This window comes from Erpetoichthys calabaricus, chromosome 2 (genome assembly GCF_900747795.2).
Source record: "Erpetoichthys calabaricus chromosome 2, fErpCal1.3, whole genome shotgun sequence".
Taxonomy (NCBI): domain Eukaryota; kingdom Metazoa; phylum Chordata; class Cladistia; order Polypteriformes; family Polypteridae; genus Erpetoichthys; species Erpetoichthys calabaricus.
The window spans coordinates 189206099-189229047 of NC_041395.2; the positions used below are offsets into that span (position 1 = coordinate 189206099).

Genomic DNA, 22949 nt, shown 5'->3' on the forward strand with positions numbered 1-22949 from the left:
GCGCCATCTGAGCTAAGCCACGTTTCACTTAGTGCAATAAAATCTATTTTTTTTATCACTAATAAGATTGTTGATAAAAAACGTCTTGTTAGTTAAAGCTCTAATATTTAATAGTGCCATATTTAATGTTTCGGAGGAGTAGAGATTAATACTATGTGCGTTATTGATATATGGAACAGGAACTAAGTTATTTTTATTAGCGCCGCTCTGTGTGTATTTTTTGTTTAATCTATAATCTGTTTTTATAGTTTTAATACATTGTTAATCTAAAGTAGTAACTTTAACTAAATTATTGGTGTTTGCCGTATTGCCTAGATTTTCTATGTGCATTAAGATTGGTTATTACAGTATTTATGTTGTGTACTTTTATGGAAGATTTTATTAAACAATTATCATGACCAAGCACAGGAGTAGCATTTCGGAAGGGGTTAAAAGCAGAGATAGATAGTCAAGACAAACGAATTACCTTGGATATGTTTTCGGAGAGGACCCTGGCGCCGAAACTGTTCGGATGCAGGCCATCTCGCTTGAAAAAACGCGGTCTTTCCCAAAAGAGGTCCCAGTTGTTAATGTACCCGATGTCTTGATTCTTGCAGAAGCCCTGCAGCCAGTTGTTTAAACCTAGCAGACGACTGTAGTACTCGTTTGATCGTCTGACGAGAGGGAGTGGACCCGAGATGAAGATCTTTGCCGATGGGGTCCTCTCCTTTGTGTCTTTAATTAATGCCATGAAATCTGCCGTGAGGATCTCCGACTGTCGGTGCCTTATATCGTTTACGCCAGCATGCAAAACAATTGCTCCAACTGCCCTGTTCTTGTGCTTCTCGTAGATTGCCGGCGCACGTCTCATCACATCTCGGACACGAGCACCGGGAAAACAAGAAACAAAAGATTTTCTATTAGGGCAAGTGATATTGAGGTTCCTAACAATAGAGTCACCTAACACTATTACATCACCAGGAGCTGAAGGCGAACTGGGGACTCTTAGAGGGTTGAACCGGTTCTGAGTTGCGATGCTTGCCTGTGCCGATGGAGGTGTTCTGGCCTTGAACTCCCGCCTGCATAGCTGAAATACACTGAGGTCATCATCGGTGTCGCTCCTACGAGGCGCGGGGGTGAAGTTGACTTGAGCGGCACAACGCGGGGTTGATGTTACGCCAACAACAGATGGCGAGGACGGTTTATCCAACAGCCGAGCCTTCAGACCTCTAAGGTATCTTCGTCTGGACAGGAGTTTCTGAATCTGTTCGTCGAGTGCCTGGAGTTCCTCTACTACCACTGCAACGCGATCCACCTCACTGTCGGCCATTGTAAGCTTCCGCTTCGTGCCCTAGGAAGAATGAGAGAGAGAGAGATTGGTTAGAAGCAGCACCGATCCAAAAACAATCTTATTTGGCAGGGCAAAAATAAAGTCCACTTGCACAGCTTGAAGCGTAGCTTTCCTAATATGATGATTGTGGTGGTGAAGTCCTTCCACTTCATTCTTTCTCCTCTTGGTAAGCTTTCCCTAGTCCCTGGGAGTCACTTGTCCAGGAAGAGCTTAGTGTCTTGTAGTCTGTCTGCTCTATTCTGCTTGTATCTTCTCTTCCTTCTTTTAATCAAGAAAAAAATATCCACACCTTTGCCCCTGTAAAAATGGAAACTGCCGCACACTCAAAGCTCTGAAGTTACAAACCTGCTTGCCTACTTGCTTTTCATGTCACCAGAGGCTGCAAGGTATTCCCTAGTCCCAACCATTTTTTTTCCACAAACCTGGCAGATGTCTCATCTGTCCCACTTATATTTCTTTATAATTATAATGCTTAGTAGTTCCCCACTGACAGAGGAAATTTAGCATGTTTTAGATGTGCCATGTCTTTAAAGGACATTGAGGATGACACTGTGATTTGTTTGACTTTGGCTTCATTTGGTGCAAGCAAGAAGATAAAGAGCAGTTATCTCAATCCCCACCCTCCACGATCTTATTCTGTAATTTATTAGTTACTAGCCAACCCGCGGCGTACCATACGACGCATAATCAGGCCGCTTTTTTAATGATTTTTAAGCACAGGGAAAAAATTAACATTTGAAAAATCCGGAGGAGAGGGGAAGGACGCCCATTACGCTCCATCCATCATGCTAGTCTGCTGATTTCTCGTTCAGTAACCTGTGAGTAGTGATGGGCGGGGTGAAGCCTCGCGAAGCATCAACACGTTTGAAGCAATTGTGTCGCAAATCGTATCGAAGCTTCGAAGCATTTGACACTCACCTCTCTCGTGACACCTCCTGGCCATTTTCATTAACTTTACAGAAACTTATGATACACTTCAATGACGTCTGTTAAAAGTCGTATTGCTTTTATTTTTTCGTAGCTACAGACTGACAACGAAGAGAAGGGTTCGTCAGCAGCTTGTAGTGTGTGATGTCTAAAAAATATAAATATAACTAACGGTGACAGGCAGAATGCACTATACGATAGCAAGAGTTAAACAAAATAAGACACCTCACCTCATGCATTCCCGGCACTTTCAATTAGTATTTACTTTTGCACTGTATCATTATAATCGCTCCTGTTATTAGTATTATAATTAACCCTGATCTGTTCTTGAGATCACATTTAATAGCCTTAAATGTTTTCTTTGGTCTGTCTTAATTAAAACGGAGTAGACAGAAAATAAAGGTTTATCCCTGTACTTTGCCATGATATAGGTAAGCACATTTGAGAAAGAAAATGTGAAATCCTTAAATCACAGATGTCATTATTCGATCAAGTATTAAAATCTGCAGTGCTTCGAAAGCTCGACACAGTGTCGAAACCTGAGTATCGAGCGGCCCATCACTACCTGTGAGTCACGTGGAGTTTTCATTGTTGTTTGCGGTTCTGGCCGCTTTTCGCGTACTGAGTTGTTCCGGAGTCACAGTTGAGAAATAGTTTTTTAATGTCTTTTAAGCACAGGGGAAAAAAATGAACATGTGGCCCGGTGCATTCTTTAACTGCCTTGTGGCGCTGTAGTAGTACGGCTGCTTTGCAGTAAGGAGACAGTGGAAGATTGTGGGTTCGCTTCCCGGTTCCTCCCTGTGTGGATAGCAAATTATCCGTGACAAACAAACTGTTTTACACGCTGCAAACCAATCCGCGCCGCTTTTTCAATGTTTTTTAAGCAGAGGGAAAAAAATGAACATTTGCAAAATCCGTAACGCTGCTTTCGGTAAGTACAATGCACACGCGTTTAATTTGCCAGCCGTCTTTTCTGGTTTGGGCCGCTCTTGCAGTGTTACCTCTTGTGTATATTATATCTTGAAATCCTTCGAGTTGCTAATTAACTAACTAACACCCACCCACTCAGCTTGTGTGAAAAAAATGCGCCCGTTCTTTCATCATTTTGTTGCAGCAATATACATTGTGTTTCCACTCAGCGCGGAGGCGCGCATTCATCTCGGATTATTACATCCTGCTAGACTAATCTGCTACACGGCTGCGTTTGAAAAACCGACTTATCCCGGATGAGTTTCACCGGCATTAATGATTAGGAATCTGGTTGGAACAAAACCCTGCATCCACAGGGGTTCACCAGGACCGAGTTTGGGAAACACTGCTGAACACAGACGAAACCGACTCAGGTGAGGAGTTGGGGCGGGCAAAGTGGTTACAGCTATTGATTATTCAGTGTTGTTTGCCTGGGTGTCTGATCTGCTCAACAGGATCATAAATAAAAGGAAAACAATGTGAAGGCAATGTCACAGGTGATCCTGTGGTATAGCGGGTCCACAGCTCCCCTTCAAAAAGCCCATTTTTAAATAAATAATCATCGCACTCACAGTGTAGCGAGGGGTGTGGAAGTGTGGCTGAAACGGTTTCCGGGTAGACTCGTGCTTCAGGCATTTCTCCCCTGTGCAGTGTGTGAGCGAGTGAGGAGAGAGAGAGAAAGCCGGTACGTTAGAGTGAGCGAGAGCAGGCTCGAAGGCAATGTGTTCCTGTGGTATAGCGGGTCCATAGCTCCCCTTCAAAAGGCCATTTTTAATCAGGTGACTGACAGTAGTGGAGTCAGGCACAGAGAAGGTCAGCTGCAGAGAGAGCGTCTCGACTGTTTCAGGGCCTGAAGCAGGTGAGACGCTAATGAAAAAGAGGCACAGGGCTTATTGGTTTTTAAAGACTGCTTCCTTCATTGTGTTTTAACTTCAGTTTTAAAGGATTGCGCGGCTCTCTCTTGCGCTGCCTGTGTGTGCCTCTGTCACTCTGTGGCGTTGCCTCTGTGTGTGTGCGCGCGGCTCTCTCTCTCGCGCTGCCTGTGTGTGCGCCTCTGTCTCTCTCTGGCGTTGCCTCTGTGTGTGTGTGCGGCTGTCTCTCTCTCTCGCGCTGCCTGTGTGTGCCTCTGTCTCTCTCTGGCGTTGCCTCTGTGTGTGTGTGCCTCTGTCTCTCTGGCGCTGCCTCTGTGTGTGCCTCTCTCTCTCTCGCGCTGCCTGTGTGTGCCTCTGTCTCTCTCTGGCGCTGCCTCTGTGTGAACCAAGGTTCCACTGAGGTTGACTAATGAAAAGTCAACGTGGCTCAGAGCTGCAAGTGGACTGTGGCACAGACAAACAGAAATGACGGCATGTTTTCCGAGGCGTCGCGTCCAAGTTGGTGGGCGTGGCTCTGATTTTTCCATCGTATCCAATGGTCTAAGAGTTGGTGGGCGTGGCTCCTTCCTGCGTGCGCCATTGGCGTCTTACTTGTCGGCGGTTTAGTGAATCCACGCCCCTTCCGGCGTGCTTTCCATGGGTGGCTACTTGTCTCCCAGCTTAGTGAATTATATATATAGATTTTAAAAGTTGGAAGGTCTGGCAATGACTCAGGTGAAATTAATATTTGTAATGTGAATTTGACTTTGTATTAGTTTATTAAACAAGATTCCTAATATTTCATTTGAGGGTTTAATTTAGATCAGATGTAGCTTTTAAGTGAATAAACTCTCTCCAAGACTATAGCTATAGTATAGAGCTCCCAAGGAAAAACTAGCCTTATTTTTAATTGTGTATATTTAAACAGATTTTTAAAAAAAGGTTTGGGGAAATGCTGACAGGCCCGTAATTACATTATGCTATCGGGTGACGGGGAGAACCTGAACAAAGACAAGTATTTCAAGGGCTAGTCAATGAGGTAAAAGTTTAAAAGATATTTATTTAACAGAGATCTGTTAGATCTGGGCCTGTATTTATCAAGCATTTCAGAATTAAACCTAGGAATTACACTAAAAGTCTGGCTAGGGTAATTCCTCAGAAGTAGGGCTATAAGAATTATTAACAAAGCGTCCTAGTCCAAATCCCTGTGTGGAGTAGGAGGCCACATCTAAGAATGAATGACATCACTATTTCATGGCACTCCTTGCTGCAAATTAACATTCATTAAGAAATCTTGTAATTTGCTGATACTAATGCTGAGGACCAACCCCAGACGTGATGATGATAAGAATAATAATCTTCTAATGAAATCCAAAGAAGAAGGAAAACTGATATTTTTTACAATTTCATTGTTGTCCAGCATTTCCAAACCATTCAGCCCTTCTTGGGATGTGCTTGCTAATAGGCCTGAATGCCATCTTTTGGCAGCTTCAGGTTAGTTAGGACAGCTCACAAGCTCTTCTAAATCATGGTGAAGTAAGGAGTACTTTTCTAAATTAGGAAAACTGATAAACTGCTTTTACTCCTACTCCTAAGAGAAGGACCAAATTTAAATCATTCTGAGAATTTTGAGCCAGTTAGGACTGTGTTCCTACTCTGAGATGCTTGACAAATATGGGCACTTTTCTTCTTTTCAGCCATCAGCTAAACAAATTTGAAGAGAATAAACAAAGTATTTTAAAAGAGTGTTGACTTTTTAGATGCAAAATATTTTACCTGCTTTTAACATACTTAACTTTTAGTTTACATTTGCATGATTCCCATAATTCTTGTCTAATTTGCTTGTCTAAACAATGTGTTGTATATATGCTTTTAAGAAGATGTGAAATGGGGGCTTTTGGGAACTTTAACTTATAGCTCATAATTAGTTTAAAATAACTTCAGGTTGACAGGTAGCAAAGGCTAAAGGTAAATTCTCAGTCATCCTGATTTTTGACTTAATAAAAATAGCCATCTTATAAAAGACAAAAAATGGCAATTGAGATAGAGGCAGACACAACCGCTTTTGAGAGAGACAAGCATGAGGCAGATGAACTGGAGGGAATGATGATGCAGTGTTGATATAAAAGATGCAGGGTGCAGGTGGTCCTGAAGCCATAATAAATCTTGTGCTATGAAAGTGCAGCACTGCCTAAACTATGCCCCAACAAGAAAGCAAACTAAGGCTGTGTTATGAAGGCAGCAGAAACTTTTAAGGAATCCCTCAGTTGGATTTAGAAGAATGGATTCTTACAAATGACAGAAATCTCTGCCCTGGTTATACTGCAGCCAAGGTCAATTACATTCACATTGATTTTAATCATTCAAGTTGTATGTTTTCTTCTACCTTTGACTTCTAGGATTTAATGTCTGATTTCTCTGTGAATAAACCTATATATTGATTATATTCAAGTTTGAATTTTTGCTCACTGACATTACCTTGCTTATTGGCATTATCTACCCCATGTGCTTTTTTAAGTGATTCATTGTTTATTAAGCAGTCTGGCTTTGCTGGAGTATGTCTCTGTGCTTATTATGTTAGAATTGCAAAATTGTAAATGTAATGTATCAATACTTACTATTTAATACGGATGGGTCTTTCTCAATGGACATTTAGAATTATTGGTTAAAACATGCGTTTTGATGATTTTTAGTATTAATCAAACTTTTCAGCATGTTCTTGCAAGTATTGCCCAAAGGGGCGGTGGCTGGTCCTTAACACCCCCTTAATATGTCTTGGACCAGAAATGCCCCCTTTGATTTCTTCAGCACACACCTGTGGGCGGTACTTCCCCCATTGGGAACCTTAGATCGTTACCATTAGTATTCTGTTTAATAGGATAATTATATATGATCTCCAGATTAAAAATAAGTGTTTGTTTTTGTGGGTTTTTTTTTTTATTTATTAAAAGCAGGTAACATTCCATACAAACAAGTCAAACTTGACCACTAAATTCAATTCAAACCCTACCCATGAGAAAGAGAGGAAGGCCAATAAAACTTTACGAGTAGAAGAGAGAGGAGGGAATCCTTTTCCCCCAATGTAAATGTTTATTTTTAAATATTATTAATTTAACCCTGCCAGGTTTTAAAAACATTTTGAACAGATCCTCTAAGTAAGAATTAGATTTTTTACATTTTCATATGGCGGAAAACTGATGTCATACACTGACTTAAAAGAGGTGGGCTAGGATTCTTCCAGTTGAGAAAGATAAGTCTTTGTGCTAATAGTGAAGTAAAAGCAATTACAGTTTGTTTGTCCTTCTCCACTTTAAGCCCATCTGGGAGTACACCAAACACAGCTGTTAATGGATTAGGACTGATTGTGACACCAAGGCTGTCTGAAAGGCATTTAAAGATTTTTTTTCCCCAGAATTATGTTAATTTGGTGCACGCCCAAAACATATAGCACAATGAGGCTAGAGCTTGATTGCAACATTCACAGGCTGGGTCTTTCCCTGGAAACATTTTGGATAATTTTAAACAAGATAGATATACTCGATAAAAGATTTTAAATTGAATAATTGTATGCTTTGTTTATATGGAGCTAGAGTGAATTTTGCGCATTGCTGCCTTCTACTCCTTTTCTGAAATGTTGAGTAAGAGATCCTTTTCCCTGGGATCTTTGAAAGGAAGGGACTGGAAAATGGTTTTATATAGTATAGAAATGCTGTCTGAGTCCTCGAGACTGATGAATATTACTTCAGGAATAGAAGTAGGTGGGAGGTGAGGTAAATTGGGCAGATTTTGTTTAACAAAGTTTCTAATTTGAAAATAGTGGAAAAATTGTGTTGATGGGAAGCTACATTTGGAGTGTAATTGTTTGTAGGATGCAAATTCGATATCTATATATAAATCTCTAAGTGATTTAATCCCATGCGTTTTTCAAACATTAAAAACTGTGCAAGATTGTTATCGTGCAGTGGTGCCACAGATAAACTTCCCTATCTTGAAGTACTTTCTACATTGGTTCCTTATTTTGAGTGAATGAAGCACAATTGATTTGTTAGTATATTGGCGATAACTTGTATTTATTGGGACACAAAGTAAGGGTGTAAAGAAGTACTACCGGATTTTATTTCTATTGCAGACCAAGGCTGTGTGTGTTCATCTATTTGTGTCAATGTCCAGGTTTTTATAGCTTGTATATTTGCCACCCAGTAATAAAATTGAAAGTGAGGTAGAGCCATACCACCTTCTGCCTTAGGTCTTCATGGGGTCACCCTTTGGATACGTGGATGTTTTGAATTCCAAATAAATGAGGTGGTTATTGAATCTATTTTTTTTTTATTTATTTGTTAATGTACAGTTAGGTCCATAAATATTTGGACAGAGACAACTTTTTTCTAACTTTGGTTCTGTACATTACCACAATGAATTTTTAATGAAACAACTCAGATGCAGTTGAAGCGTAGACTTTCAGCTTTAATTCAGTGGGATGAACAAAACAATTGCATAAAAATGTGAGGCAACTAAAGCATTTTTTTAACACAATCCCTTCATTTCAGGGGCTCAAAAGTAATTGGACAAATTAAATAACTGGATATAAAATGTTCATTTCTAATACTTGGTTGAAAACCCATTGCTGGCAATGACAGCCTGAAGTCTTGAACTCATGGACATCACAAGATGTTGGATTTCCTCCTTTTTAATGCTCTGCCAGGCCTTTACTGCTGCGGCTTTCAGTTGCTGGCTGTTTGTGGGCTTTTCTGTCTGAAGTTTAGTCTTCAACAAGTGAAATGCATGCTCAATTGGGTTAAGATCAGGTGACTGACTTGGCCATTCAAGAATTTTCCACTTCTTTGCTTCAATAAACTCCTGGGTTGCTTTGGCTGTATGTTTTGGGTCATTGTCCATCTGTATCATGAAACGCCGCCCAATCAATTTGATTGCATTTAGCTGGATTTGAGCAGACAGTATGTACACCTCAGAATTCATTCGGCTGCTTCTGTCCTGTGTCACATCATCAATAAACACTAGTGTCCCAGTGCCACTGGCAGACATGCACGCCCAAGCCATCACGCTGCCTCCACCATGTTTTACAGATGATGTGGTATGCTTTGGATAATGAGCTGTTCCAAGCCTTTTCCATACTTTTTTCTTGCTGGTAGAGGTTGATCTTGGTTTCATCTGTAAAAAAAAAAAAAAGTTTTTCCAGAACTGTGCTGGCTTTTTTAGATGTTCTTTAGCAAAGTCCAATCTAGCTTTTCTATTCTTGAGGCTTATGAGTGGCTTGCACCTTGCAGTGCACCCTCTGTATTTACTTTCATGCAGTCTTCTCTTTATGGTAGACTTGGATATCGATACGCCTACCCCCTGGAGAGTGTTGTTCACTTGGTTGGCAGTTGTGAAGGGGTTTCTCGTCACCATGGAAATGATTCTGCGATCATCCACTACTGTTGTCTTCCGTGGACGTCCAGGTCTTTTTGTGTTGCGGAGTTCACCAGTGCTTGCTTTCTTTCTCAGGATGTACCAAACTGTAGATTTTGCCACTCGTAATATTGTAGCAATTTCTCGGATGTTTTTTTTCTGTTATCACAGCTTAAGGATGGCTTCTTTCACCTGCATGGAGAGCTCCTTTGATTGCATGTTGTCTGTTCACAGCAAAATCTTCCATATGCAAGCATCCATCTATCCTCTTCCGCTTATCTGAGGTCGGGTCGCGGGGGCAGCCTCCTCCTGGTTAGACATGCCAGGAACACCTTACCAGGGAGGTGTCCAGGAGGCATCCTGATCAGATGCCCAAGCCACCTCATCTGACTCCTTTCGATGCGGAGGAGCAGCGGCTCTACTCTGAGCCCCTCCCGGATGACTGAGCTTCTCACCCTATCTTTAAGGGAAAGCCCAGACACCCTTCGGAGGAAACTCATTTCAGCCGCTTGTATTCGCGATCTCGTTCTTTCAGTCACTACTCATTGCTCATGACCATAGGTGAGGGTAGGAACATAGATTGACTGGTAAATTGAGAGCTACGCCTTGCGGCTCAGCTCCTTTTTCACCACGACAGACCGATGCAGAGCCTGCATTACTGCGGATGCCGCACCGATCCGCCTGTCGATCTCACGCTCCATTCTTCCCTCACTCGTGAACAAAGGTCCCGAGATACTTGAACTCCTCCACTCCTCGCTACCAACCCTGAGAGGGCACTCCACCCTTTTCCGGCTGAGGACCATGGTCTCGGATTTGGAGGTGCTGATTCCCATCCCAGCCGCTTCACACTCAGCTGTGAACCGATCCAGAGAGAGCTGAAGATCACGGCCTGATGAAGCAAACAGGACAACATCATCTGTAAAAAGCAGTGACCCAATCCTGAGTCCACCAAACCGGACCCCCTCAACGCCCTGGCTGCGCCTAGAAATTCTGTCCATAAAAGTTATGAACAGAATTGGTGACAAAGGGCAGCCCTGGCGGAGTCCAACTCTCACTGGAAACGGTTTCGACTTACTGCCGGCAATGCGGACCAAGCTTTGGCACCGATCATACAGGGACCGAACAGCCCTTATCAGGGGGTCCGGTACCCCATACTCTCGGGAGTGCCCCCCACAGGATTCCCCGAGGGATACAGTCGAATGCCTTTTCCAAGTCCACAAAACACATGTAGACTGGTTGGGCGAACTCCCATGCACCCTCCAGGACTCTGCTAAGGGTGTAGAGCTGGTCCACTTTTCCGCGACCAGGACGAAAACCACACTGTTCCTTCTGAATCTGAGGTTCGACTATCTGACGGACCCTCCTCTCCAGATCCCCCGAATAGACTTTTCCAGGGAGGCTGAGGAGTGTGATCCCTCTGTAGTTGGAACACCCTCATGTCCCCTTTCTTAAAGAGGGGGACCACCACCCCAGTCTGCCAATCCAGAGGCACTGTCCCTGGTGTCCATGCGATGTTGCAGAGATGTGTCAACCAAGACAGCCCTACAACATCCAGAGCCTTGAGGAACTCCGGGCGTATCTCATCCACCCCCGGGGCCCTGCCACCAAGGACTTTTTTGACCACCTCATATGCCCCATATGCAAGCACCACACCTCAAATCAACTCCAGGCCTTTTATCTGCTTAATTTATAATGACATAATGACGGACTTGCCCACACCTGCCCGTGAAATAGCCTTTGAGTCAATTGTCCAATTACTTTTGAGCCCCTGAAATGAAGGGATTGTGTTAAAAAAATGCTTTAGTTGCCTCATATTTTTATGCAATCGTTTTGTTCACCCCACTGAATTAAAGCTGAAAGTCTGCACTTCAACTGCATCTGAGTTTTTTCATTTAAAATTTATTGTGGTAATGTACAGAACCACAATTAGAAAAAAAGTTGTCTCTGTGCAAATATTTATGGACCTAACTGTATATGGGGATGCTTTGAAATAGAAGTAGCAGCTTAGGAAGGGTATTCATCTTGACAGTGTTAATTCTTTCTGCTACAGTGAGATGGAAGGTAGACCATCTGTTCAAGTCTTGTTTAAGTTTTTCCATGCAGACAGCAAAATTTTGTTGAAAAAGTGCTATATGTTTACTTTGGAAGTATTTAAACTGATCTGCGATAATAAAAGGGAAGGTGTCTAATCTTATATTGCGTGCTAGAGAGTTCACAGGATAGAGCTTACTTTTATTCAAATTAGTTTTGAGTTCAGATATCTTTTGAAATTCTGCTAGTCCTGTTTGGACTGCAGGTACAGTATTTTGTGTAACATATGTATGTACTATACAGTGTATGTATGTGTGTGTGTGTATATATATATATATATATATATATATACTAGCAAAATACCCACGCTTCGCAGCGGAGAAGTAGTGTGTTAAAGAGGTTATGAAAAAAAAAGGAAACATTTTAAAAATAACGTAACATGATTGTCAATGTAATTGTGTTGTCATTGTTATAACTGTTGCTGTCTTTTATATATATATATATATATATATATATATATATATATATTATATATATAATATACACACACACATAAACATTTATATACATATACATATATATACATATCTACATATACCGGTATATACACACATACATAAACACACACATAAGACTTACTGACTGAAACGGGCTTTCATTGACAATCATGTTACGTTATTTTTAAAATGTTTCCTTTTTTTTTCATAACCTCTTTAACACAGTACTTCTCCGCTGCGAAGCGCGGGTATTTTGCTAGTATGTATATATATATATATATATATATATATATATATATATATATATATACATATACACACATACATGCAGTTTTAATAACACAGAAATCAATATAAACATTAACATCATTATCATATGAGAATATGAAGTAATATATAAGAAGCACATTTCATATAAATATAAATTATTAAACAGTAAAATCTTCTTCTGTAATTTGCTACCGTGGCAATTTGTGTCTCTGTCCAGGATTTTAAATGACCTGTAGCTCGCAAACCGTTTCACCTATACACTTGAAATGTGGTACACATATAGTACGTCACGTCTACTATCCGCTTTATGGGTGATGATCGTTTTACTCTTTTTATCTTTATTTTATTTTATTGTAGAATCAACTCCTATCTGCGCACAGCAGGGCAGCCGTGGGCGGATGCGTATGGTGTATTCACTCCATGTTATCGTGCATTGCGCTGTCAGTGGTATTTTGATAAAAGAATTTGAACAACATATAAGAAGCGTATAAATTATTAAACAGTAAAACATTAACATTTAAGAAGTAAAGTTACATGAAGTACTACTGCAGTGCCTTCGGGTATACCTCATTTTTTGTTTGCCCATTACATGCTTAAATGTATACATTTTTTGGTGCACCTACCCGAGAACACGCGACATATAACCGAGCGTGGGAGAAGCATGGATTTTAAACACGCGTTGAGTTGATCTGCTGGTCTCCCTCGTGGAATAACTGGTAATGTTTGACTAAAATCTACAGCGAGTAAAACGACATTACCTCCTATTTTTTTTTTTACGATCTCTGAGATCTTGCTTTTTTCGGTTCAAGGCTTCATAAGCTCTTTTATGTTGTATGGTGTACTTATCCCAAACCATCATCTTTGAATGTTGCAAGACTTTCACCTTTTATGTAGATCGGGGTAATTACATTCATTGCATTCCTAGTCTGAATCACAATCTGATTGTATGGGTGGTTACCTGGCACTGTACGGTTGCCACCCGTCCTTTAAAATACGGAATCGTGCCGCGTTTGAGAATGAAATTGCGCGTCCCGTTTTCAATCAATACTGGACGGGATTTATCCCGTATTTTTTTTATCATTTTTTTTTTAAAGCAGCGTCTCATGCAAATCATCCCACACGCATTTTATGAAGATGCCTCCTTTCCTACTTTTGATTGGGTAATACTTGATGTCATCGTTAGTTTGATTGGTGTTTTTAACTGTCCAGTGAGGAGGGCGTGTCTTTTAAGTACAGTCTGCAAAGTGTTGGCACTGACATGTGGTGTCAGCGCCATTGTTGAAGCCCCTAACGTTGCGGTCAGCAAGTCGGCTAACATCCGCCATGTGCCGTCTTTCAGTTGCGAGAAGCAGATCATAGAATGGTTGAAACTGTTGCCCCTAACGTTGCGCCACGGCGTGTGGTTCGTTTATACCTCGTGTCTTCTCATTAAACTTTTATCTCGCGAATATGTTATTGCAATCCGCAGCGGGAGCGTTTCTATAAACTTAATTTAAACTTACGTTTTACACCGTGCTTTGTTTCCCTTATGAACATGCTTGTATGCTTAACTCGCTCCATTCTCAATTGTTTAATAAATTTTTTGCTCTTCGCTGTTTGCGGCTGTTCCTCCATTTCCCCCTACTTCATTCTTTTATCTCGCGAATATGTTATTGCAATCCTTAACGGGAGCGTTTCAATAAACTGATTGAAAATAGTTTTGCATTTACTTTTTTAGTAAAAGGCGAGCTTTTAAGCCTGAGAAATCACCCCGTAAATGCAGACGTTTAATTGCACATGTGTTAATATGTATGGTTACACAGTATTAAAAGACAGTGAACAACGTCAGTTACCTTTGTTCCCGCGTTTGATAAAAGGTGAGCTTTTAAGCCTGAGAAATCACCCCGTAAATGCACACGTTTAATTGCACATGTGTTAATATGTATGCTTACACAGTATTAAAACACAGTCAAAAATTAACGTCATTTACCTTCGTTCCCGCGTGTGACTCGTGCTGTAAATCTCTTCCTTGTTTTTAGTTCACGTGATTACGTAGGAGGCATGATGACGCGATACGTGACTCCGCCTCCTCCATTACAGTGTATGGACAAAAAATATGTTCCAGTTATGACCATCACGCTTTGAATTTCGAAATGAAACCTGCCTAACTTTTGTAAGTAAGCTGTAAGGAATGAGCCTGCCAAATTTCAGCCTTCCACCTACACGGGAAGTTGGAGAATTAGTGATGAGTCAGTCAGTCAGTCAGTGAGTGAGTGAGTCAGTCAGTGAGGGCTTTGCCTTTTATTGTTATAGATATATATATATATATATATATATATATATATATATATATATATATATATATATATATATATAAAATAAAGTATAGTACCATATAATCTGCATGTACTGGTAATTTCTGTTTAATTCCTTCTTTGATAATCCCCAATATCTCAGAAGCATTTTGAAATTGAACTCTCAATGGTGATTACAAATAGCAGTGATGACAGGGTGCATCCTTGTCTGCTACCACGTTGTAGTTTGAAGTAGTCTGAAACAATCTTTTTAATATGAACTGAAGCTTCCGGACTGGTATACAGCAGTTTGATTAATGCACGTTGTTCTGGCCAACACCAAATTTGTGCAGTGTTATGAATAGGTAGTCCCATTCAACCATATCAAATGCTTTTTCTGCATCCAACGGTAATAGGATCTCTGGGGTGTTAGACTTTGTGAGTGAATATATTACATTAAACAAGCATCAAAGATTGGAAGCCAAGTGTCTGGCTGTAATAAATTCTGTTTGGTGTTGTGATATTACAGAAGGAAGCAATTTCTCAATCCTTCTAGCTAAGCCTTTGGAGGGTATCTTACCATCATTATTCAGAAGTGAGATTGGTCTGTGTGATGCACTTTGTAATAAGCCTTAATGCTTGGTGAAAACTTTGAGGTGGAATGTTATTGTATCTGGCTTCTATAAATGTTTCTAATAAAAGGGGAGCTAACTTAATTGAAAACTTTTAATAAAATCTGGTAGGGTTGCCATCAGGGCCTGCTGCTTTCCCACTATAAGGTGAGTTTAAAGTGTATTAATTCTGAGAGTGTCAGAGGTATATCCAGTTCCACTGCATTGAAAATATCTAGCTGTGGTATCTGTAATGCATCGAAAAATGCATTACATTGTGTCTTCTTTAAACTGAGTAGAATATATGGACTTATAGTAGTCTGTAAATGTGTGCATTATATTTTTATGATCAATGATTTTTGTCTTAGTCTGTGCAGGTAGTTACTGGTATTGGATTGAAAACTTCCTGCTTGTGGATTTGTTGAGCTAAGATCTTATTAGCCTTCTTTCCGTGTTCATGTTAATGTTGTTGCGAATTAAAAATGAGTTGCTTTATTTCTTTTGGTGTCAACAGGTTGAATTCTGAATGCAAAGCTTGTTTTGTCATATAAAGTGCCTCATTTTGGAACCTGGCGTATTCTTTATCTATACTTGTAATTTAACTGATTTAATCTGATGCCTTCTTGTTTTCCGTTTTATTTTTGTGGAAAAGATATGAAATAATTTGTCCTCTTTAAAAATGCCTTCAGAGTATTCCTGCAGAAACATCTGAAGATGTGTTTGTCTCTAAAAAAAAAAATATCATTTTGCTTGGATTTAAACATTTCTCGTCAGCTAATTAAAATGGGTTAAGATGCCAGCTGCGAGATGAGCATAAGATGAGCATAATGATTTGAGTTCCTTGATCAAAGGGGCTTGGTCAGAGATAATAGCGTCGTACTTGCAAGATTTAGCCATGGCCATAAAATTGTTATCTATAAAGAAATGGTCAATTTTTGAGTAACAGTGATGTACTGGTGAGAAGAAGGAATATGCTCTTGAGTTTGGATTTAGAAATCTCCAAGGATCTTGATAAATTGTGATCAATTACAAACTGTGTAATTGTTTTTGCAGTGTGGCAGAAGACCTATCCAGATTTGGATTTAAAACACAAAGTCTCTGGCCATTATAATTTTATGAGTATTCAAGTTAGGAATGGACGCAAATATGTTTTGGATGAAGTCTGTATCATCCACATTGGGTAAACCTCCTTAGTGTTACTTTTTTTCTTGGAAAATTATGTAAAAAGCATTGCATTTTTTGGTTGAAAAATTACATATTTATTAAATGTAATCTTTCAATTTAATAATGATGCAAATAATGAATAATAAAAATAATGTTAATACTAAATATACTGTCAATGTGTCATTAGTGTGGTATGTCTATTTTTTAAAGCAAAGATGAAATGGATAATCCAACATTACAGTCGGGACAAAAGTAGCTTTATTCCTTGTGGAATTTCTTTCCAGACTGAGCAGCTTTAGAATAGCACAGTACCCATGTGCGATTGACATGAGTGTCACGTTCAGATTCATCAGAATCACTTTTGATTTCACTGTCTGTTTCAATTTCACTGCATGAAGACAGATTCAGTTTGTGAACACTGTTATTATTGCTGTCAAGAACGTGACACACCTGGGCCGCTGAAAAAGTTTCTTATGAGATCTCATTATGAGGCTAAAAAAAGACGTGTCTTCACCATTGCCTGGGTAAAGCTCGGGCCTGTCGCTTATGCAAGAAACGCCTACACCAATGCTGCTGTCACTTTTACAGCCCATGTAATCCTCGGGTCCATCACTTACTTGAGACATCATGTTAAAGAAAACTTTAACCTTGATTTCCAGTTTTGCCTGGAGTTATTTGTATGAAGCCTGTTGTTGTGATGGCACTTCACAGTTGTAAGGGTTGCAAAGATGGCTTTTAAATGGCTTGAACTCTTTCACCCCCCCACCCATTTTGCCTCCCCAAGTGAGGCTAGACCACACTTCTCAAATTACCAGTCCTCTTCATACCTAGAGATAGAGCATTTCCAAAACAAAGCCCCCCCAGCAGATGTGTAGAAGGGTTAAATTAAAGATCTATTGACAATACAGTCCAAATACTATAAATCTATAATATACAGTCCTAAAAGAGTAAACACAGTGAGTGATGTTAAACTGTAGCCATGGCTAAGCAGATAACGTATGATAGTACCGTCCTAGTAATGTAAACCAAATGTAGGATGTTAAACCTTTGGGTAGGAGGAGAAAACAAAATTGTAGTTAAAACGTAAAAATAGCCGAACAGGAATTAGAATGCACAATTTCTGCAAAAGTCTCATTGGGAATGGACCAAATAGCAGGTAAGATCTACTTTGCCTTGCCAGGACATGATTTGTCTCACGAGCGTATTTCAAAAAATGCCTGGATCAATTTTCTTAGATCTTTTTCTACTTCTTCCAGAGAACTAAAAAGGTAGAACTTGCCTTGAATATCCATTTTCTATTTAGTAGGTTACAAGATGCCGTATCAGATTTTGGCTTAACATAACTGCTGTTTAATGCTATAAACTGCAGCACGTTTAGGAGCTGTTGAAGGTGAGAAATCATGGAAAATACAAATGTGGTGATTTTCAAATATAATGTATTGTTTCAGACTGAGAAGTGACATCACATTTAATTTAGATTGTAATTTGTCGAAATGCACGGTGAGGCATCTAGGTTTTGAGGCATTCGATCCACGTATGCGGTAAGCTGCTGATATTTCGGTGTCTAATTTGAAGTTCTCTCCCATTATTTTTGAGAATAGTTCAACTATGAATTTCATTGGGTTTTGGACTTTTCACGATTTTCAGGAGGACCTTCAATTCTGATTTTCTTGCTGTATCCGTCTTACAGAGCAGCTAGTCTGTCTCCTAGTATTTTGCATTCAAAATTTGCAGCTGTTGCTTTTCTGTCAGCAGCAGATGCCAGTTGTTCAGGTGTTTCAATATGAGTTGTGAACATTCACTTTAATGTGTTCAATCTGAGCACCAAGTGCTCTAAATTTATTCTCAAACTTACTTATATCATACTTTGAGATTACCTTTTTTTTTTTTTTTTTTTTTAAGATAACGAAACGGATGAAACCAATTTTTTTTCCTTTTGAATGTTTTAACTTTTTATTGATTATATCAGAAGAGTTTAAATGTCAGGAAGTTAATACTACAAGGAAACTCAATTTAACTAATTTTGGTAATGTGATGGAAAACCTCAAAGAAAGTCTTAATGGATGGTCCTCTCTATATCATACTTTAAAAGAATATTATACCCAAATATTTTGTAATATTGCTTACCACATGTATTTTGTTTTTATGGCTGAGAAAAACTTTGAGAGAGTGCATAAGAGAGATTCTCATAAACTAGACTGATGGGTGCACAAACACTGGACAGTAGCAAACATGGAAAAATCTGCCTTCCCCATCATTCATTGGTCAAGAATCTTCCGTTCAAATGTGTAGTATTGTAGGAATTGCATCCTTCCTCTTTACATTCAATGTGGATTTTTATGGAAGCAACTGTTAATATTCAAAAAAAAGTACACTTTTTTATATTTTGGCTATACAAATGGATATCGAACATGTGGATTATGCAACACAAGTAATATAAGAATTTTAGTTTTTCTCATTTGCCTCTGTCCAATATTGGTCATCTATTTATCTTATGCACTTTCTCCACAAAAACCAGAGATTAAAATGCTTTGACCTGTAATCTTGTACCATTACAACTTTTGGTAACTTCTTTCCTATCAAATGTGTAGCCTATGTAGTTCAATTATATGGTAAATAATACAGTACACCTCCGAAATTTGCCAGGGTTATGCTCCTAGAGTACCTGCGAATTTTGGATGTGGTTAAAAAAAATGCCTATTTTTATAGTTTAGACCCTAAATATGCCCCCCAAAGCACTTTAGTTTCATTTCAAACTCGGGTTAATACATTACCTAAAAAAAAAAAAAGAATGTAAAGGTAAATCCGTACACTGTACAGTACTGTACTGCTATGTCTCCCGCAGTGCTAGAATGTAAAATATTGATGTTACCGCTATATGTACTGTAATTCATGCAAGCACATTTTATTTGGTATGCGCTGTTGTTTTCTTTGTTATAAGTAGGGAAAATATGCAATAATTTAATAAAAATACAGTAAAATGTACAGGTACTCACCAATAATGAATGATATTTATGATGATGATGAATTAGCTGTGCAGTACGATGCAGAGGATTTACAGCTTCCTGCAGTTGGTGATCCACAATGCCAAGGCAGATTCCATCCTGACATTATTCTTATTTCTTACGGTCATTACCTTTTTGGTACTATCACAGAAACTTACTGATATGGTACTCCTCATGTCTGCCTCGTTCTTCTTTATGTAACATACGGTGCTTTCGTTGATGCCATAATGGCGCGCTGCTGCGACATAACTTTTTAGTTCCCGGAGCAAATCCACTAGTTCAGCCTTCTTCTGGAGTGTCTTAAACTTCTTCTGGTGCTTAGGCTCATTGCCAGAAGCCTTAGAAGGTGCAGGGCGTTTCGGTGGCATCTTGGGGCTTTAAGAAGGTCAAAATGGAAAACACGAGGACACTCATACGCTGATGCATCACAGGGCAGCAGTCAATCAGCAGCAAGGTGAAATGAATAACGCTCTCGGATTGGCTTCTTTCACCATCCCAAACCGCGTTTTCCTCTATGGTTGCTTCCTGTTCTCTCAACAGTACAGTATTGCCACAAAAAAGCCATAAAAAATTGCGGAGGATATGTGGGGTTTCCGCTAACAATTAGTTAGGTTCTAAGGAAAAATCCCAAACAACTGAGGCTGCGAACTCTGAACTGTGACTTTGCAGGGGTCTACTGTAAAGGGAAAAACGGTCTCAAACTTTGATAGTATTAGTGCAGACATTCTGACCTTCTGTCTTCAAAAATGGAATCCTTGACTTATCGGAATCAATCAATCCTTTAGTCCATTTGTAATGAAGATGTGAACAAAAGTGTAAAATATATTTGTTTGTACCCACTTTTAAAAAGGGAATTCTGATCAGTTTGAGGGTGGTTCTGTTGTTGTGAGTAATTCTCTTTTCCGTTAATTTCAATACATATTTAAAATATGCATTTCCATATATGGTTAACTATTTTTGATCACCTTTTTGTATTTATCTTGTTTATTTCTAGATTTGATTTTCTTTCTTCCTGTTGCTTTTTCTTTCACTTCTTGTAAGCCCTTTGAGTTACAAGCCCTGTCTGAAAATGTACTATAGAAATGAATGTTGCTGTTTTTGTTACAGTTGATCAAAAATGTCTCAAATGTACAATGTAACTACTTTGAAAAGTATATATATTTTCTGTTTAACGATTTCAGACCGCAAAACTTTATATTTTACACACTTTAGTTTAAGAGGTCATTTATACTATCGTCCACAAAAAGGAAAATTATCCCTTTAGTTTTGCAAATATTGTTTAAAAATTGCATCCGTTGACTTTCTAAATTTTTTCAGATTTTTCTTTCTTCAGTTTCCAAATTGTCTGAGTGAACTGTCAGATGTTAACATGTTAACCATTTTTTTAGGCCTTCTGTGTTACCAGTACACTTTGTTTAGACCTAGCTTTTTCTAGTAGGCTTAGGTTGCGTGCAGTCTTGAAATAATACATCTGATTATATTATATTGTTGTTTTTAAATGTTACACTGTTACAGAAAGTTTAAATAGGCAAAAATGGCATATCTTTGAAGTAAGTAATCCCAAAAAAAATGCTTTAATTTGCAAAATGGTAAACTAAGTTACCGAATGTACCAGAGTCTGACACCATATTTACATTTTTAACTTGTTATAATTTATAATATATGTATTACTTTCCTATTAACAATGAATTAGTTTGAATTCTCCAATACCAAAAGGTTAACAGGTTCTTATAAGGTATCCAAATGTTGGTTGTTGTGCAGGGATGGACCAGAAGAGTCACAGTCAAGAGTCTGGAGTTGATTTCTTGGGCAGTCCTTTCCCTATAGCTTCTACAGAGACTGTTGCTTCACTGCCTTACCCTGGAACGATGACAGCAGTACATCCCATTTTTAACCACCCCCCATTTGTAGCAGAAATGACCTGTGCCATACAACCCCCTGGTCTACCTGCAGCTCCTCCTTCTCGTGGATTTGAAGCAATATCTAATACCCCACCTATTCACCTGTATCCATTTGTTAATCCTCCACCACCAATGTCAGTCCCTCCTTCAGGGTCAGCTCCATCTACTTTAAATTTCAACCCTGCCCTTTTCCCATTCCCATCTTCCAGCCTCACTTCTACAACAACTGATTTGTATGTCCATGGGTCATCCATTAATGCATTCAGTCATCAAAGGTAAGCATACTGTTTTTTTATTATTTGTCAATGTTTTCTTCTTTATCTGCTGTAAATGTTAATTATCGTTTTCATTGCAGTTTTACTGATGAGTTGAATAATACTGTAGGCCTGTATGGTCCAAGTACCTTTTTCTCATTTCTTTTGTGTACATGTAGGTTTAGGTATACATATGTGTGTGATGGAAGCTAGCAGTGTAAGGAAATAATACATCTGGACATTGAATGTAGATATGATGTCATGACCCAGTTTGATACAGTTAGGTGTGTCGAGTGGGAGCTGGGGATGAATCTCATTTTGAGTGTTACAGGTAATTTTTGTTGTTCAACCTATGCAAGCCCAAGAGACGGCCTGTACATATTCGACATGGGCAAAAACACAGTATTAGACTTAGTGTTTTATTTAGAAAACGTTCTTCATGTATTACAATTGACTTACAAGCCAACGGGGAGTGTCTCAAGAAGAACAGTAAATAAAGTTGATCAGTAAGAATGGGTAACATCAAAGCCTGTTCAAACAAGTTTGGAAAAATGTACATTTACATCAAGATAAAGATCACAGATAAATGAGTACATGGCTAAAGTTTCACATTTCTTACACTATGTGGTTCTGGGCAATGCTTTGCATATCGAATCTGGAGATTCAATTTCTTTTAAACAAGACTTTATTCTAGTTATGTGAAAGGCATTATGGACTATTGCTAAATATCTTTAAAACATAATAAAAATCTTGGTAAATCTTCTGGGTCAAGTTGACTTTTCTCTCATGAGATTCAGTACAGCATGAAGATGCTTTTATCAGAGCTACTTTCTATAAGAATCTTAAATACTGAAGAATCCTCAGTATTTAACTTCCTTAGATAAATAGGCACTTAGACAGATTTAATAACTTTTAGTAATGTGCAATACAAGACTTGCTTGATTCCATATCCAATCCAGCATTACTTTAAGTTTACTTGCATATATTCTATTTCATTAGTATTTGGTAGGACCTGAATTATCTACACCCTGATTTATCAAGCTTCTGTATTATTCTAGGCAAACCTGTAAGTAAAATATACTATTTTTATTTTTATTATTGACTAGCAAAATACCCGCGCTTCGCAGTGGCGAAGTACTGCTTTAAAATTTTTATTTAGAAGAAAAGAAAACCTTTTTAAACTGAGGGAAAATATACCAATAATTATTTGTTAAGGATCTCTTTGTATACCACGTTGTCAGTTCGGCCCTCCGGTTCTAATATGACCAAGCTGTGCGCTGAGCTTACTCTTGAGCATGCAACGTATAGTTGGCCATGTGAAAATCAGTCTTGCCTCAAATCAATGTCAACCTTTTGTAGGGTTTGTCCCTGAGACTTATTAATTGTCATTGCGAAGCAGAGCCTTACTGGAAATTGGAGGCGTTCGAATTGAAATGGGTTTCATCGATAACTTCGCA

General features: G+C 39.0%; 1 protein-coding gene and 1 long non-coding RNA gene across 2 annotated transcripts in view; one reads left to right on the forward strand and one right to left on the reverse strand.

Annotated features, from left to right (window-relative positions):
• Nucleotides 1–22949, forward strand: part of LOC114642656 (cleavage and polyadenylation specificity factor subunit 7-like) — a 209011-nt gene that overhangs the window by 137525 nt on the left and 48537 nt on the right. The window contains exon 5 of the mRNA XM_051922065.1: nt 21099–21513. Coding sequence (XP_051778025.1) covers nt 21099–21513 — 415 coding nt within the window. The remainder of the gene's footprint in view (nt 1–21098; nt 21514–22949) is intronic.
• LOC127526507 (uncharacterized) overlaps nt 1–22949 on the reverse strand; it is a 107729-nt gene that overhangs the window by 75669 nt on the left and 9111 nt on the right. The window lies entirely within an intron of this gene.